Here is a 19,112-nt window from a genome sequence, read left to right as displayed (position 1 = left end):
TCTACATGGTTTGTAGTTTGTGTGGGATCACAAGGAGTGAAGAAGTGTCTTATCTTAAAAGATGCCATGAAACCATAAAAAGGGAAGTGTAGTAAGAGTGTACTTAAGGAAGAGGAGTGCAAAGAACACACTGTTACCAGCTTCTTGTGTGTTTTCTGATAAGAGCTCCTGATTTTAATCATATACGGTAGTTTAGACTGTGATAGCAATGGGATGGCTTTATGCAATGCGGGATGGGGAGGGGCTCTGTGATCATTATAAACTTAGTCAAATGCACTCCTTGGAATGGGGCTTCAAATGCTGCATTTTCTTGCTCCCGTGAACTGGTGGGCTGGCTAATAATGCTTTCAAAGATTTTGCTAGCCAAACTGATCTCAGTCCTCTTCTTGTTTCCATCTGATCTCAGTAAAGACATGACTAATGAGGTTCTTGGACTGACAATATTCACATCCAAGATGATAGTCAGTGACTTCATGAAAGAAAAAAAAAGATTTTAGCAAATCTGTTGACAAGCTTTTCTTTCTCTTTTTCTTAAAATACAGTACTGCCTCCTGCAATATTCAAGGTTCTCTTAGCTATAGGAAAAACAAGAAAAGCAAGTCACTGCATTCTATAATTCTTCTCTTTGGGCTCTTATGATAAAATCTACTCAATCATTTAGAGTAAATTGTGCTAGTCAGATAGAAACTGAACTGTCTGGTCACATGTAACTCTGCTCAAATCATTCTCTTTATATATGAGGGAACAGGCTCGTGTAATATAAATAAATTATTGAATGTTAAAACAACTAATAAATTTCAGAGCAGAAACTAGAATTCAATAAATATTTGATGTGGAGAACATCTAATTTTTTACTGTAATGGTGAATTAGGTAACTGAGACCTTGTAACACAACCAAAAAAACAAACCAAGCAAGCCTGAGCCCAAAGGCAAGGGAGCTGCCATGATTATGAAGTACTCAGCAATCTGGGGTAAATTGGTGACTATAGAAACGGGTACTTTTACTCCAGGGGCATTTTCCAATCCAACAGGGGTAAAAAGGCATGAAGCAGGAACTTTGATGATGTTTAAGGCCAGGCAGGCAAAATTTTGGCCTGTCAAGTATGGGGACCCCATTGTGACCCCGTGCTTTCATTTGGCAACATAAGAACTACACTCTAGGTTTATGATTAAAGCAGCTTAGTATGTAGCCCTCATGTAAGTCCTTGGACAGTCCCCCAAATTCCAGTCTGTTGCATTGGATTACATCTATTCTGGTTTGCTACTATCCAGAGTCATATGGAAGAAGCAAACAAAAATCATCCCTAGGGAAGATGGTCTATAAACCTCAAATTCCATATAATATAAGTCTAATATGCAAATTGTCCCCTTGGGTGGTGGTTCCACCAGCAGTTCTCCTGGGAGACCAGGAGTTTGACCGCTAGCTGAGGTGCACTGACCACGAGGGGGCAGCACAGAACATGATGGGCATCAGCCATGTGGCACTGGTAACAGACAGCAGTTTGAGGCACTGCTGCTCTGATGGGCCCCTAGGAAAGGAGAGCAGGACCACTGCAAGATGGGGAAGCAGGTGAGTGGCAGGCACCAGGCCAAGGCAGGTGTGACCAGCTGAAGTTGAGGGGAGTGGAGCCTCTGCCTGGTTTCCAGGTGCTGAGGGAGAAAGGGCAAATAGCAATATTTCTTGCCCTAACTGGTTTGGCTCAGTGGATAGAGCTTTGGTCTATGGACTGAAGGGTCCCAGGTTCAATTCTGGTCAGGAACATGTACCTTGGTTGTGGACACATCCCCAGTAGGGGTTGTGCGGGAAGGAACTTATTGATGTTTCTTTCTCTCTCATCAATGTTTCTAACTCACTCTCTCTATCCCTTCCTTTCTGTAAAAAAATCAATAAAATATATTTTTAAAAATTTATTCTAATTATTTCCCTTCCAATGTGCACGAATCTGTTCACTGGGCCACTAATCATTTTTATAATCAGCTTTTTAAAATACACTATTTAGCATATAGTCAAAGATAACTGGGATGGGAGAGGAGCTATGACAACATGAATAAAAATCAGCATGAAAAAACATAATGCAAACAGAAGTACAGGGGCTCATTACACACAAATTATAAAACAACACTTTTATCAAGTTGATAAAAACCAAGGTTAAGCATTTCAGCAGATAGCTAAAAATTTAAAAGATACCGCATATTTGAATAAAAATGAAATAGCGTCCAGCCAGGTAAGGGTTAGTGCTTGAGCGTTGCCCTATGAATTAGGAGGTCACGGTTCGATTTCCAGTCAGGACACATGCTTGGGTTATGGGCTGGACCCTCAGTTGGGGGTGTTCAGAAGGCAGCCAATAAATTATTCTCTCTTATTGATGTTTCTATTTATCTCTCCTCTATTTCTGAAATTAATTTAAAATATTTTTTAAAATAGAACAAAAAAAAATAGAAAACCTAGAACTCAAAAATAGAACACATGAAAAACTGACTAGATAAATTTATCAACAAATTAAACAGAAAAAAAGTGAATTGTCGGACCAGAAAAAATTACCCATAATTTCTTCTAGAAAGACAACTATAATGAGTAAAGCCTACAAGGACAAAAGAATGGAAAAGATGAAAGGAAGGATAGGAATGGTGAAAATGTTTAATAGAAAAAGATAAGGCAAGAGACAATATGGTGCAGAATAATATTTAATGATCTAACATTCAAAATGTGTATTCTAAAACTTATATGTAAAAACATCAATTCACAGATTTTAGAAATCCTATTCACCCCCCACACAGGATACTACAAAGAAATCCATCTCTACTCACATCCCAGTGAAACTGCAGAAAACCAACGAGATGTTCATGGGGGAAATAAAAAAGGTCAAGGAAAAAGACAAGTACCCTCAGAGGAGCCACAGTTAGAAGGACAATACATAAATCAACTGAAATGATAAGGACCAGAGATTATAGACTGATTTAACATGCTGATTTAACCACCCCAAACTTCTACCAATCCAGAATTATTCCATATCCTAGAAAAATAGTCCTTATGATATATTCAGACAAACAAAATTTGAGAGACTTAAAAATATTCTAGAGAATATTATTTATGCAAAAGGAACATAATAGCTGTAACAAAAGAACAAGAGCAAGAAAAAATTTAAATATAAATTTAAATAAATATTGACCATATATATTACTATATAAAACAATATAATAATGTGTGCAGAATTTCAAACATACAGAAAATTAAAATAAAGGATACCATAGATGATGGGGAAGAAAAATAGAGGTAACATTTCTGGAGTCCTTGCATTTTCTGAAAGAGAATAAAAGTACAATTACCATCACTAGCTGCATAATGACATTTTGATCAACAAGAGTGCATCTACCATGATGATCCCACAAGATCATAATGGACCTGAAAATTTCCTATTGCCTGGTGATGTTGTAGCCACCATAACACTATAGAGCAAGGCATTACTTATGTGTTTGTGGTGACGCTGGTGTAAGCAAACCTACTGTACTGCCAGCCATAGGAAAGTATAGCATATATAATTATGCATAGTGCATGGTATTTGATAATGATACAAATGTAATTATTATTATATAACTTTTATCATTATTTTAGACTGGGTAATTTTTCTATTTATGAAAGAGCAATGTGCTATAAAACAGTATGGAATGTTATAATGGCAGCAGCCTCATACGTTTTGTGTTTATTGTGCTTCTTGATGGAATCATTTTCTCTTGTGCTGGACCTAATCTCATGCTGTTTTTTACAGTAACATGCTATACATAGTTTTTGCCTAGAAACAAGAGGCTACACCACATTGCCCAGGTCTAGAGTAGACTGTACTGTCTAGGTTTGTGTAAGGGCACTTTATGATGTTTGCACCACCACAAACTTGCCTAACAATGTGTTTTTTAAAATATATGCCAAAGGTAGGTGGTACATATCTATACAATTATATTATATTTTTTATAAGTCAAGGATGTATTCCGTACTGTCTAAGATAACCAAAAGAAGAACAGTGAAAGGGTTTATAACTTCCATAATAAACCAAAGAGAAAAAACACACAAAATTACACAATCAATACAAAAAGGGGACAGAAAAAAAGATACTCAGAACAGGAATGACAAATAGCAAAATATCGCATTAAAGCCCAAATATTTAAGTAATTATTTAAATGTGAAATGACTAGCCTTAGCTGGTTTGGCTCGGTGGATAGAGTGTTAGCCTGTGGACTGAAAGGTGCCAGGTTTGGTTCTGGTCAAGGGCACTTGCCTAGGTTGTAGGCTTGATCCCCAGTACGGGGCATGCAGAGGCAGCTGATGAATGATTCTCTCATCATAGGTGTTTCTGTCTCTCACTCTTCCTCTTCCTTCCTCTCTGAAATGAATAAAGATATATTAAAAAAAAAAGAAAAAAAAAAAAGAGGAGAAACCAAGATGGTGGTATAGGGTAGACACCCGAATGCAGCCTACCACAACAAATTTGAATTTAGAACCGAAAAACAGGGGAGGCATTGCCCTGAAGAGCCAGACGGCTGGCTGAGAGGAAGCTCTACCATCTGGGAAGGAGAGAGAAGGCACGCTGAACCTCAGGAACTGTGAAGGTACGGAGAACTGTGTGCGCAAAAAGGCGCTGGCTTAATCCCGGTGCGGAGAGGAAGGGCCGGACCGAGATTGCTGCTGGCTTACTCCCTGCACGCAGAGAGGGCGGGCCGGGCTGAGTTCGCTACTGGCTTACTCCTGGCGCGGAGAGGGCGAACAGCTAACGCGGCTGGCTTTCTTGTCCGAGAGGAAAACAGAATCACCCTATTGCTCTGATAAACGGCCCCAGACAGGGAAAGGCCAGACTGTCAGGCAGTGGGCAGAGATCTCTTGGAGGTGTGTGAAGCCAGAGGCCATTACTGCGGGACTTGGGGAGGAATCGAAGGGAAAACAAAGTTTGTCTGCACCAACCCGAGACTCCGCCCTACCTGTGGCTGAGCACAGAAGCTCTCCCAGAGGCTGGCTTTCTCTAAGGAGGGACTTGCAGGAATCCAAAGCTTGTCTGCGCCTTTACCAAAGAGGTGCGCGTGTGTGCCTGCAACCAATCTTCCAAACTCTCCACGAACAGGACTTTTCTAAGGCGAGACTGACAGGGAACCAAAGATTGTCTGCACCACCCCGATACCCCGCCCTATTCAAGCAGAGTACAGAAACCCTCCTAGCTGAGACACTGCTGATCCTCACAGCCAATTGGCTTGGAGATCAACACTTCCCAGTGATACCAACAATAAGCAAGGCTTAACAACAAGACTGCACACACAGCCCACAAAGGGCTACACCAAGACTGTCCACTGCAGGTAACTGGGAAGGCTGTGCTACTGGGCTCTACCAGAACACCTAGCACACAAAGCTATTCCATCAAATCAGGGAAACAACTAAAATGCAGACAAGAAGAAGGACACAAAGGAAGGAGATGGAGGAAAAGAAAAGATTGGACACTGAGTTCAAAACTACAGTTATAAGGTTATTCAACAATATCCTAAAAAAGGCTGATAAAATAAATGAGACCTATGAGGATATGAAAAGGGAGCAACAAGAAATAATAAGGGATCAACAAGAAATAAAAAAACATTGTCTGAAATAAAAAATATTATACAAAGTCCTAAAAACAGACTGGAAGATCGCAAGAATCAAGACAAAGATTTAGAACACAAAGAGCCAGAGGACACTCCTCTGCAGAAGGGAGAAGATAAAAGAATCCAGAAAGTTGAAGATAGTGTAAGAAACCTCTGGGACAATTTCAAGCGAACCAACATCAGAATTATGGGGATTCCAGAAGAGAGAGAGCAAGATACCGAAAGAGTACTAGAAGAAATAGTGACAGAAAACTTCCCCCTCCTGGTGAAAGAAATAGACTTACAAGTCCAGGAAGCCCGCAGAACCCCAAACAAAAGGAATCCAAGGAGGACCACACCAAGACATATCATAATTAAAATTCCAAGAGCAAAAGACAAAGAGAGAATATTAAAAGCAGCAAGAGAAAAGCAGGTAGTGACCTATAAAGGAGCACCCATAAGATTGTCAGCTGATTTCTCAACAGAAACCATGCAGGCCAGACGGGAATGGCAAGAAATATTCAAGGTGATGAATAACAAGAACCTACAGCCAAAAATAATCTACCCAGCAAAGCTATCACTCAGAATCAAAGGACAGATAAAGAGCTTCACAAATAAAAAAAAGCTAAAAGAGTTCATCACCACCAAACCAGAATTATATGAATTGCTGAAGGAGGTTATTTAGGAAGAGGAAGAAGATAAAGATAAAAATTATGATCAACAAATACGTAGCTATCAACAAGTGAATCTAAAAACCAAGGGAATTTAAAAATCTGATGAACAATATTAACTGGTGAATATAATAGAATCAGAGGTATGGAAGGGGAGTGGACTGACGATTCTCAGGGAAAAGGGGAGTGGGGGTGCGGGAAGAGACTGAACAAAAACTGTGCACCTATGGATGAGGACAATGGGGGATGGGGAAAGGACAGAGGGTGGGGTGGGAACCTGGTGAAGGGGAGCAATTGAGGGGGGGAAGAGGATCACATTTGTAATAATCTGAACAATAAAGATTTATTTAAAAAATAAATAAAGAAAGAAAGAAAGAAAGAAAGAAAGAAAGAAAGAAATGTGAAATGACTAAATATTCCAGTTAAAAGACAAAAATGGTTAGGCTAGATAGAAAAAATATTGTATGGTGTCTACAGAAAATATATCTAAAACATAAAAAAATAGAATTAGAAAAAAAAAAAAGAATGACGCAAATACTAACATAAATGTACGTATAGCTGTGAACATTAGGTAAAGTAGGTTTCCCTGTTCTAGTGATAAAGACAGACACTTCATATGGTAAAAAGATTCAGATTACTAAGAAAATATCACAATTCTAATTTTGTATGCACCCAATAATAAGCCCTCCAATTATACAAAAAAAAAAAATTAAAAGAGAAATTAGTTGTCAATTTTACAAGATAAGAATGTATGTTGACACCACTTATTCAAAATTTAATGAAGATCAAGAAAAACAAAATATATAAAAATGTGAAAGTAAGAGCAAACCTTATAATATTTCAGATAAATATTTTCATCTAAAGTCTAAATTATTAGAATTTAAAAGTGAATTAAGTAAAGTGTTGCTGGTTACAAGTGCAATTTACACAGCTAATTTGAATTTTAATGAGTTATAAAGTTTTAAAAAGCCTTTATAATGATGTAAGAGATTTTCAAATGTCTAGGAATAAATTCAAGAAAATATGTTAAGAAATTCTATACAGAAAACTATAATCATCATTGAGAGAAAATAAAGAAGCTCTAAATAAATGAAAAATTATATCATGGTTTGGGGAAGGAAAAAAAAATTATACCATGGTCATGATTCATTATTTAAATCTCAAATGATATACATAGCTAATGTAATTTCAATTAAAAAAAAAAGGCTTTATTTGTTTTGTATTTGGTGAAACATGGCAAGTGATTCTAATACTGTACCAGAAACACTGCCATAGGTTACCTACTCAGTGTACCAATTTATAATGTGGATGTTTTTTAATTGATGGAGTTATATGTTGATATACACTAAGTGGCTACATTATTATGATCTCTGAACAAATAATAATCTGGCCACTCTGTATATATCTACTCTAATATAAGATAAACATGCAAATTGATCATCCCTGCTATGCCCTCCAGCCAATCAGGAGTGAGTATGCAAATTAACCCAATGTTATTTGACAGAAGAATTACTTTGCCTCAACTCTAGACAGTAAATGTATTGATTGATTGATGTAAAATGATCAATTTTGTCTTAACCTTATATACAGTATACATATTGAATTAGGAAATGGCTTTGTTTTCTATTTTACCCAAATTGCTAACTCCAGGTAAGAACAAACACAACATGCTAAGGGGAAAAATAAAATTCAGAAAATCCTTTTCTTCAATTAACATGTCTCACATTTTAATTTAACAACTTCTCATGCAGCCTCTCTCTCTTGATTTTCTCATATTGACCTCTCTGTAGAAGCCAGTGAGTGGTGCTCTGGTTCTGTGAGAAATGGTGGAGAGCTTACCAGATTTGATCAAACCACTGAATTTAGCAATAAGTGGCTTTCAGTAAGTGTTGGTTTTGAAGCATGGTGGCAATCATCTTGGTAGAAACTGCAATTTAACTTTAATTTTAACTTTAACTTTAACCCTGCTGTTTTGACTTCTGTAAGTATTTGCTTGCTAAAACAATAGAAAAGTTACTTTGATTTTCTGAACTTATTTATGCTATTCCAATTGATTGAACATTCCATTGTTGGTTGTTTAAATATCTCATTGACTGTGATCTCACTGGTTATCACAGCATATTCTTTTGTACCTGGAGACCAGGACAACACAATTACCCTAAATTGCCTAATGTGTTTCTGTTGACTCAGTGGTCTCAAGGACCAAAACTATAATTAATCTTTATTGATAACTAACTTGCTCAATTTTGCTTCTGCAACTGCTTTGTGCAAACCAGATTCCTCCTTCCAAACCCAAAGATGTAATCAATACCTTTGTGATATTCTTCCGCCTTTATAAGCCTGTTGTAGCCAGCATTTCGGGGTTGTGAGATTTGGGGTGTTGTTGCCTCCCTCATAAACGCTGGCTTTTGAATAAATGACTCCGTAATTCAACTTCTTGGTTGAGGTGTCTTTTGTGAGATTCGTGGTAATATTACGACAATTTCTTTAATTAATAAGCTATAAATCAGTCTAAAATCTTTATTATTAAACTTTCTCTGCTTAAAAGAAAATCTATAGAGAGTATTTTTATCACTCATTATTGGACCTTAATAAACAAGTTCTCAGAGTAAAAACAAACAAACAAAAATCTACAATCCCTTTTACACTATATTGTCCTTACTAAAACACAAACACACACACTAGGACTTTTTCTTTGTTGCTGTTTCATGTTGAGATTTGTAAGAAAACAGGGGACAACTTTCATGAATGCAGAATTATTTCAGACCCTCAACCACTACAAAGTTTGGTGAATTACATCACCAGACATTTAAAGTGGGAAACAAACAAACAACCCACAGAAATAGTGGTGTAGCCATCACTGTGAGGAGAATATTGTGGCTACATTCATGTTGGTTCCTAAAGATAGTGACACCAAGGTTGTTGGTTGGAACTGGGGACCCCGAGAAAGAAGATATCTACCAAGAAGGACTCCTGATGGGTAAATGGACTCAAATGTATAAGACGGACCCTTGCAGCCATTTCTATGGGAGAAGGGGGCTCAGCAGGAGGGCACTTCAAGGAGAAGACTGCCTGCCTGCACTGTGCTCCTGCATCTGAGCCAGCCCTTTGAAAGGAGTCCCAGAATAGATTTCAGTCTTTAAGACTGAGGCTTTCCCCATTTAACTAGGCCAGAAAATCCTTGCCAGAGATCTGCGTTCCCCAGACTCAAAAAGGTGTAAATATCCAGAGTAGTCCACCCTCATCTAGGTTTCTACTGGCACTGCCCAGACTCCTGCTGTGCCTGCCCTGCTGCCCCACCCTGCTCCTTGTGCCCCTCTGCCCCAGCACCCTGCCCTCCCCCCTTTCTTCCCCCGCACCACCCTTCTCCCTCCCCTCATCCGAACCCCCACGTCCACCCCCGCATTCCTCCTCCTGCAGGCCAAGAGCTTCGCCCATCTCAGGGAATATATAAGGGCCTTGCTTGCAGTTGCAGGCATCTTCAGATCCTGAGTCCCTCCCAGGCAGAAGCCAGCAGCGGGTGAGGTCTGGGCACCAGGCCCATTAGGGAAGTGGGACTGAGCCAGTCGGGGCTGAGCAGGACTGGGATCTGCCAGGTGCTTACTCCTGGGTCAGCCCTGGCCTTCTGTGCCCTGGGTACTCACAGCCCTGCCCTTTCCCTGGGATTGCTGCCTGCACTGCTTATCTGAGTGGGAGGCAACACTGAAAACACCCTCCATCTGGCCCCCTAATTAGGGACCCAAGGGCCAGCTGGTGTGCAATGGACTGCACTCAGCCTTGTGGCTGGAAGTCAGAGCCTAGCCTGAGATCATAATATTTTTATTTCTTTCTCAGCTCCCTGCCTCCCTGAGCAGTTTGTGACAGTTTTTAGGCAGCCCTGGAGGCATAGCATTTCATTGCTGTGAAGGGAGGAAAACAAGGAGGGAGTGAGGAAGGGAGGGACAAAGGAAGGAGGGGAGAGAGGGAGGAAGGGAGGTGAGCCAATGTGATCCTAGAGGCTACTTTCCAATAACAACAGTCATGACTCAATATATTAGTCACAGGGAAGCAGCCAGCACAGCTATCCTTCCTTGCCCATCTCTGTGGAAACAAGCTCGGAGAGAAGTCAGGATTGGTAAGCAGGCTTCTGGGCTGAGGAGGAAGGCCAGTCACCACGCCTGAGGGTGTCAGAGAGGATGCTTGTCCCCTGCTCCTGGGGGGCTGCACCCCGACCTTAAGGCCTGTGCTGGGTTTTCAATCTCTCACTTCCTATACCAGCCTCCAGCCTTGGGACACTTCACCTCTCTAAACATTAGCAACTGAATTTTGAAAGTGAAGAAACTTGATCACTTTGCTGAAATTTGCTTTAATGCAGTGTGGGTAGTTATGGTTTTCCAGTAGAAAATTATCATTTCGGGTAAAGGGTGGGACATGTGTGTGCTCCTTGCTGAGGAGGAAAGGCCCAGTCCTGCTGCTGAGTCTGCATATCAGAGCCTCTAGGACCCTGGGTCCTGTGCCTGGTCTCTGCTGGATCCTTGTCCGGTTCCCACCTGTGAGCTCATGAGTCAGTGCTCTTGGCCTCCTGAGAAAAGAAAAGGAAGTACAAGTTTCCGGGGGTTTCAGGGCGAGGACGACCTGGAGACCTGTCATTGCCTAATCAGCTGGGATGCTAGGCCTCTGTCCTGTGTTGCAGCCTCACCATGGAGCAGCTGAGCTTGGCCAACACCCGGTTCGCACTGGACCTCTTCCGCACCCTGAAGGACAGCGACCCCTCTGGGAACATCTTCTTCTCCCCCATGAGCATTTCCTCAGCGCTGGCCATGGTCTTTCTGGGGACCAGAGGCACTACCGCCGCACAGATGTCCAAGGTCAGCAGAAACCAACTCAAGCAGCCTGGCTTCCCTGCCAGTCCCTGCTAATAAGGTGTGCCTTTGAGCTCCTACAGGGAGTTTTAAACACTGCTTGTGTGTTCCACAGCTACACACGACCAGGCCAGACTTCCAGAAAAGCCCCAAGATCAGTTCATTTAGATGCAGGCTTTCACTCATGATTGAGCTTTTACTGAGCACATACTGTGTGCCAGGCACTGTGTTTGTTTGGCTGAGGACACAGCGGTGAAGAAACCTGCCAAAGCCGGTGCTGTGCTGCTTCTGGTGCCATGGGCACATCTTTGAAGGCAGCTTCTCTCCATTCAGACTTTTCAGTTCCTGCTTTGCATGCAGCCCACTCCTCATTAATAAACACCTGCTATTAATGTTACTTTTCAGCACGAAATAGCACAGGGAACGCACCAAGGGAAGATGTTGGCGGTGTTGCCTTTTTGAGGGAACAGGCCACCGTGGGGTTCTATACTGCTGAGGCCTAGCCCGTGCCTGGCTCAAGGGCCAGTGTGGGTGGGAGGGAGTGAAGGAGAGGAAAGAAGGGAGGTATGGCCGCTGCAGGGACTGGGCCAGGCCCTGGGTGGGAGGCAGGTCCCTGTCACAGCGAGAAGAAGCAGTACTGCCTGGCCTTCCACCTGCCTTCCTGGGTGTGGGGCGCACACTGTGCTGTGTGGTCTTTGGTGAATTCTGAGAGGGGAACTCCAGCTCCTTGAAGTAGGGAAGATTACAAGGTGCCAGTAACTGGGGGAGGTCCAGCCTTGGATTCAAGTGTATCCATCTGTTCCAGCTCCAAATCTCTTATTTCTCCATTTTATGAAAAACCAATGGTCATTGCAGACATAAAAGCATTTTTATATTTTCCAAAATCCACTTTTTATTTTACTCCCTGGTAATAATGGTTAGTTGCTTCTTGCAGGGTAATGTCAGCTTCTCTTTTGAGGTTTATCCAGGGACTGTACTACCTCTGCAGAAAAAAGTTTTAAGGGTTCCCCTGCTTTTCCATCAAAGCAGAATATCATAGGCCAGTTACTCACTATCGTGGTGAGTAACTGGGCTCTGTACATTGTGTAGGTTTATTCTTTGTGTGTAAAATAAGGAACCAGCCCAGGACTCATAAAACCATAAAGGGTTTTTGATTTGTAACATGAAAATTAAACTTTTGATGGATGTTGTTTATAGACTTTATTTGTAAGTTACTGATGCTAATAGTGTAGTTTAAAGATCCCCTCAATTCTTTAATACTTTTGTGCTCCCAAATAGGAAATGATTCTTAATTTTACAGTTAATTTCTGAGAACTTTCAGTAAAACTATCTTTGATACAGAATTTACATGTCAATATACCAGTTATGATTTTCTTTGGAGGAAAAGCAGACATAGGTAAATATTTAGGCTATTAACCACTTACATTCATGGGACTATTATTATAAAAACAGTGATATAAAAAGACCTTCTAATGTGATTATGTCTCACAACTATACATTTTAGATTCTCCATTCTTTTGTTCTCCAATGAAATTTTAATAAAGTATTGGGCTGGGATTATTGATAATTAGTAATATAAGCATTAATTTTATTTGATAGAAGCAAATGTCAAGGAATCCATTTCAAAATAAATGGCTGCAGAAAGAATGTTTTCTCTGTTTTAGACTCTTCACTTTGATGCGGTGAAGGAGATTCATTCCAGTTTCCAGAGTCTGAATGCTGACATCAACAAGCGTGGAGCTCCCTATCTTCTGAAACTTGCCAATAGGTTATATGGAGAGAAAACCTATGAGTTCCTCCCTGTGAGCACTTTGCTTTCACTTTTCTAAAACTCACGAAGCAGTGCAGACATTTTCCAGCACAATCAAGTCACAACATCAGTTTTCATTTTATAAACATTCAGAAAAAGATACAGAATTTAAACATATGGCAGTATCTCCATTAATGATTCAATTACATTTGATAGTCTTCACAGGAAAAGATTGACCTTGGCTGTTTTATTAAAGCAAGTGTGAATTCTATAATTCACTTCCCAGAACAATCATTGTGTACTTATTTATGATAATGTTAGCCAAAGGTTAGAAAAGAATTGAAATATTTTATGCAATACCAAAACTACTGAAATGTACACTTAAAATGATCAAGCTGGTAAACTTAATGTTATTTGTTTTTTACTATGATGCAAACAGTATAAGGGTTAGAATTTTTTTGTTACAGGAAATTTATGTCTTTTAGGACAATTTCTATTGCTTTTAAGGATTTTATAAAACCAGTTCTGGATTCTGGATGTAGTTGGAATTATCCTTGATTTTGTTCGTTTATTTGTTTTACCTTTTTTTTTTTTTTTTTTTTAAGGAGTTCTTAGCTTCAACCCAGAAAATGTATGGAGCTGAACTGGCCAGTGTAGATTTTCAGCGAGCCTTTGAAGATGCAAGAAAGGTGATAAATGAGTGGGTCAAAGGGCAGACTGAAGGTAAGAGAGTGGGCCGAATGTAGTCATTCATTACACACTGGCTGTTCTTTTCCTCCTCCCACTTTCCCAGCCTGCAGATGATTCCCTGTCCTTTTCCTCTGCCCTCACCCTCTCGCTGCTAACCTCTGCCACTGCCCACTGCCAGATAGCTTTTAAATGTGGAAATTCCTCAAAGTGAGAACTTCAACATGCTTTTACTGAAGTAGCTAAGTATTTCCCCCATAAATTCAGAAAACCACATTTTAAAATTACAACTAACATTGAATGCAGGATAAAAAGGATAAAGCTTTGAGGACAATGCATCCTTGCCCAGATTATGGTGGGGAAAATGCTATTTAAAAAAAACAAACAACTTAATATGCTAAGTGTCCAGTCATCCAGTCTCTGATTAGCAATCAAGGTGTAATATCAAATGATAAGCTAAGGCCAGTCAATCACTCGCTATGATGTGCATTGACCACTAGGGGGCAGACACTGGGTCTGGTAGGTTAGCTTGCTGCTGGGGTCTGGCAGATTGGGACTGAGCAAGACTGGCTGGACACCCTCTGTACCCTTCCAAGGTCCCTCCCTTGCTGGCCAACCTCCCACATCCCACTCTGGCCTCAATCTTGCACTCATGGGGTCCATTGTGCTGGCCTAGGCTCTCTCACAATTCCGGTACTCCTTGAGGGATGTCACAGAGCCAATTTGGTGCCTGTCAAAGGAAAAGCTGCCCCTTGGTGGTCAGTGTGCCCCCACATGTGGAGTGCCACTCAGCCAGAAGCAGGTCTCATGGCTCACAACAGGGCTCAGGGCTCAGGGCTCACAACAGCAGTGGTAGGAGCCTCTCCTGCCTCCATGACAGTGCTAGGATTGTCAGACTGACTGCTGAGGCCCATTCCCCATGGAAAGTTGGGGGTCCCTAAGCCGGCAGTAAGATATCCCCCAAGGAATCCCACACTGGGAGAAGGTGCAGGCCACGCTGAGGGAACCTTCACACCCCTAGTGCAACAATTTTGGACACTATAATAATAAAAGCATAGTATGCTAATTAAACCATATGACCTTCTGGATGACCTTCCAAATGAAGCTGTGGTGGCCAGGGCAGTGGCAGCTGCTCCAGTGAAGTCGGAGCCCCTTGCACAAATTTTGTGCATTAGGCCTCGAGTATTCTCATACTTGTGACACAAACTTCTGTGGCCATAAGTAATTTGGCAAATGTATTGTCCAAGCTGTCAGGGGTGGCTCCATCTCAGCTGTTTCTCCACCACAACTCTCTCTAACCTCATCAAGGTCTGAGACAAGACTCCTACCCAACACCTGTCTCCCAGCCAAAGTGTTCCTCATGGCAACGCTGCAGTCACAGGGGAACTGGTGTTTCAGAGGACTGACTGTCCTCACCTTCGGATAAGTACTGCTAAATACTTCTGTGGGAGCAGCTTCCACTTGGAGGCTTTGAAGAAATGACTTATTTAAAAATCATTTTCATTAAGAAATATTTTTTATGCCTGCCAAAGAATGGCCATTCACCAAGAAGGCTCATTCTTTCTCATATAATGCAGAGAAGATTGTCCTGTTTTTAGATTTTAAACCCTTTAGTTGGTTTATTTACAGTTGAAACACACTGGAAGGGCTTCCCTAACTTAATACATTAATGGGAATTAAATAAAAAGTATGAATTTGAATTCCATTTCAATGCAGTTCAAAAATGGAATGCTGATATGTGAAGATTTTTTTTTAAAACTTACTTTATTTCTTTAGGTAAAATTCCAGAATTGTTGGCTGCAGGCGTGGTTGATAATATGACTAAACTTGTGCTAGTTAATGCCATCTATTTCAAAGGAAACTGGCAGGAGAAATTCAGTAAAGTGGCCACAATCGATACACCTTTCAGATTGAATAAGGTGAGATGATGTAATTACAAAATTGCTCTTTGCTCTAAGAGAATGCAGATAATAATGTCAGTGACTTGGTTTTTTCAACTGTTCAGAAAGACACAAAAACAGTGAAAATGATGTATCAGGAGAGTGAATTCCCATTTGGCTACATCGAGGACCTTAAGTGCCGGGTGCTGGAGCTGCCTTACCAGGGCAGGGAGCTCAGCATGGTCATCCTGCTGCCAGATGACATCGAGGACGAGGCCACAGGTCTGAAGAAGGTAACGGCTCCCACGCTCATGCTTCATGTTTCCGTCTGACACATGGGTTCTGCCTGTGTGTATGTTGTGTGGTAGTAGCCCATCCAGTTTGCTACTCTGAAGCCTAAGATTACCTTTTCAGTGACTGTCAGTGAACAGTTGTGGTGGGTGACATCTAAGGATCTATGTTAAATTTAGAGGCAGCTCAAAGGAATTTTCTTAAATGTACTTTAAAATACAGTAAAATTAGAATTGTTTTATTGAAACAAATTTATGAAAATTAAAAATCCCTAAACATTTATAATAAGTAGTTTCAACTTTTACTATGAGATCCTATTATTACACTGCTCATTCTCATCACAATTCACATAGATTGTGAATTAAATTTCTAAGAGCTACATGGTAGAGAAGACCCATAAGAAATCTAAGCCTATTTTCTCATATGAACTCTGTTTGATGTTTCTATTTTATTTCAGTTAAAGGCGAAGACATTTCTTGTCAAGCTAGGATTAGACAAAACAGTGAAGATTGTGGTTTTTCTTTAGTGTCTAACTAGCTGTGTGGTTTCTCTATCATCTCCCTAATGAAACTGTTATCAGGAAGAGGTACAATGTTAATTATTTACATGCCTAAAGCCTATATTAAAATCAGTATGTTCCTTCTTTTAATTGTATTTTCATATTTGTCTCTCTCTGATTAAAAAGAGAAATTTTCCAGCCTCATAAGACACATAATCAGCATCAGTAGAACAAGTGGAATGTGGGGTCCATTCTAGTCCAATAGTAGTAGTAATATGCTAAGGATAATAGCTGACATTCTTGTGGCACTTACAGTGTCACATTAAATCATTTAATGCTCACAGCAATGCTATCAGGTTGGTACTATTATTAACCTTCTCCCAATTTTAGATGAGGAACTAGTCCCTTTTCTTTTTTTTACCCACAAACTAAATCTATTAGAGATTACTTCAACACAGTGAGTTCACAGAAAACCACAATGATCAGAAGGCTTCAGAATAGAAGAAATAGAAGAAAACTTTTGAATTTTACCTTGCACCAATCAACCAGTTAAAGAAATAACAGCCATCATGACCTATCACAGTAATCCAGTGTGGTAGGGGTTTAGGAAACCCTGGGTGGATGGATGGGTGGGTGGGTGAATGGATGGCTAGTAGAAGCTTCTGATGTCCAAAGTCCCGGTTACTTGGGCCCTTGATGACTTGGAACACAGCTCTGTTCTATTATCACCAATTGCTGAAAAGAAATGAAATCCTCCAAATGGAATCTATTTTGGCACAAAAATGAAAGAAACAAATTAGCAACTGGTAATGTGAATCCATTCATATAAATAATGTGTATTACCTTGCTTATGTGAAACAGTTCTCACCTCTTCTTTTGCCCATTCTCATTTCAGATTGAAGAACAGTTGACCTTGGAAAACTGCATGAGTGGACCAAACCTGAGAATCTGAATTCCATTGAAGTCAAGGTCCACCTGCCCAAGTTCAAGCTAGAAGAGAACTACAACCTCAACTCTCACCTGGCCAGGCTGGGTATAGAGGATCTCTTTACTAGCAGGGCTGATCTGTCTGGCATGTCAACAGCTGGAGATCTTTTTGTATCAAAAATTGTCCACAAGTCTTTTGTGGAAGTAAATGAGGAGGGCACAGAGGCAGCGGCTGCCACAGCCATAGTTGTTTTCAACGGCATGCCTCAGCCAAAGCCAAAGCAAAATTTTGTGGCAGACCATCCATTCATTTTTTTCATTCGACACAATCCCTCAACTAACATCCTGTTCTTAGGCAGACTTTCTTCCCCATAGAGACTGTGGAAATCCAAGGCCAAGCTCAAAGCTTTATCAATGGCCCTTTCAATGGTGATAGTTTTCATATATCTTCTGCAACAAATCTACCATCCCAAACAAATCTCTAACTTCCTTTGTATTGTCAGCTCTGTTGGTTGTTTACACCCATTTATTTTGGCATAGGTATCTTTTTTCCTTTCTTTATATTCAAAAATTCAGTGATTGCTTTTGAATGCACCAAGCAGATATGCAGATTGTTTACAGTGTAGTAAACTAAGAAACTTGTACCCTCTTGATAGCAATGAGAAAAATTATAATACTGTAATTTATGTCACAGATAGACTTCCAGAAGCTATAAAATAGAGACAAAATTATACAAAAAAATATAGAAAAAAATTAAAGGAGACATTAGTTGGCTATTTGACAAGAATGTATGTTGCCATCACTTATTCAAATTTCAAGGAAAATCCTAGCTGATATGGTAACTCAAGAAAAACAAAATATATAAAAATTTGAAAGTAAGAGCAAACCTTCTAATATTTCAGATGAATATTTTCATCTAAAGTCTAAATTATTAGAATTTAAAAATGAGTTAAATAAGGTATTGCTGGTTACAAGTGCAATTTACACAGCTAATTTGTATTTATATGAGCTATAAAGTTTTAAAAAATGTTTTAAGAAGCATTTATAATGATGTAAAAAATGTTCAAATGCCGAGGAATAAATTCAACAAAATATGTTAAGAAATTCTATACAGAAAATCATAATCATCATTGAGAGAAAATAAAAAAAGCTCTAAATAAATGGAAAGCTATAACTTGATCGTGATTTATTATTTAAATGTCAATTGACCTATATAATCAAGGCAATTTCAATAAAAAACACACACACACAGGTTTTATTTGTTTTGTTTTGTATTTGATGAAACATGGCAAGTGATTCTAATCCTATATGATAAAGAGATAATATACACATTGACCCTTATGCCCTCATAAGATGGCTGTCTACAACTAGGCCAGCAGAGGGCTTAGTGAGGGATGACTAAACAACTGAACTGCAGGCTGCGTGGCGTGACTAGGCCATTTAAAGGGGCTGTGAGGGGCAACCAGCCTGGCAGGGGGTCAGTTGGGGGCTAGTATACTAGGCCAGAAGGGGGGGAGGCACTTGGGGCAATTAGGCTGGGAAGATCAGTGAGGAGGCAGGTGGGGGGGGCAGTTAGGGACAACAAGGATGGCAGGGAGGACAGTAAGGGGTGATCAGGCAGGCAGACAGGTGAGCAATTAGGAGATAGCGGTCAGTATTGTGAGAGGGATGTCTGACTACCAGTTTAGGCCTGATCCCCAGGAAGTCAGACATCCCCAAGGGGTCCTGGATTGTAGAGGGTGAAGGCTAGGCTAAGGGGACCCCCAACTCCTGTGCACAAATTTCATGCACCGGTCCTCTGTTGGGAGCCGAAAAAGAATTAGTGACTACATCTTAAAAGACACCTCCATCTTAGACACTGAGTTTCTGACTTACCAGAACTTACGTGACAAGCTGAGGTGTGGCAGTTAACTAGAAACAATCTAAATGCCTAGCAGCATATCTGGCCATTGAGCAAGGCCCACCTGTTGT

At 40.3% G+C, this 19,112-nt stretch overlaps 1 protein-coding gene across 1 annotated transcript; it reads left to right on the top strand.

Annotated features, from left to right (window-relative positions):
- Window positions 1-9,691: 9,691 nt before the first annotated feature.
- LOC118723825 (leukocyte elastase inhibitor-like) lies at window positions 9,692-17,615 on the top strand. The gene is given in 8 exon segments (XM_036446541.1): window positions 9,692-9,786; window positions 10,939-11,113; window positions 12,772-12,909; window positions 13,463-13,580; window positions 15,321-15,463; window positions 15,550-15,717; window positions 17,110-17,128; window positions 17,131-17,615. Coding segments are annotated over 7 exon segments (1,140 nt in total). The 5' UTR covers window positions 9,692-9,786; window positions 10,939-10,945; the 3' UTR covers window positions 17,517-17,615.
- Window positions 17,616-19,112: the final 1,497 nt, after the last annotated feature.

Source organism: Pipistrellus kuhlii, unplaced genomic scaffold (genome assembly GCF_014108245.1).
Source record: "Pipistrellus kuhlii isolate mPipKuh1 unplaced genomic scaffold, mPipKuh1.p scaffold_m20_p_2, whole genome shotgun sequence".
NCBI classification, from domain to species: domain Eukaryota; kingdom Metazoa; phylum Chordata; class Mammalia; order Chiroptera; family Vespertilionidae; genus Pipistrellus; species Pipistrellus kuhlii.
The sequence above is the reverse complement of the archived record's forward strand: the minus strand, read 5'-3'. Positions and strand labels throughout refer to the sequence as shown.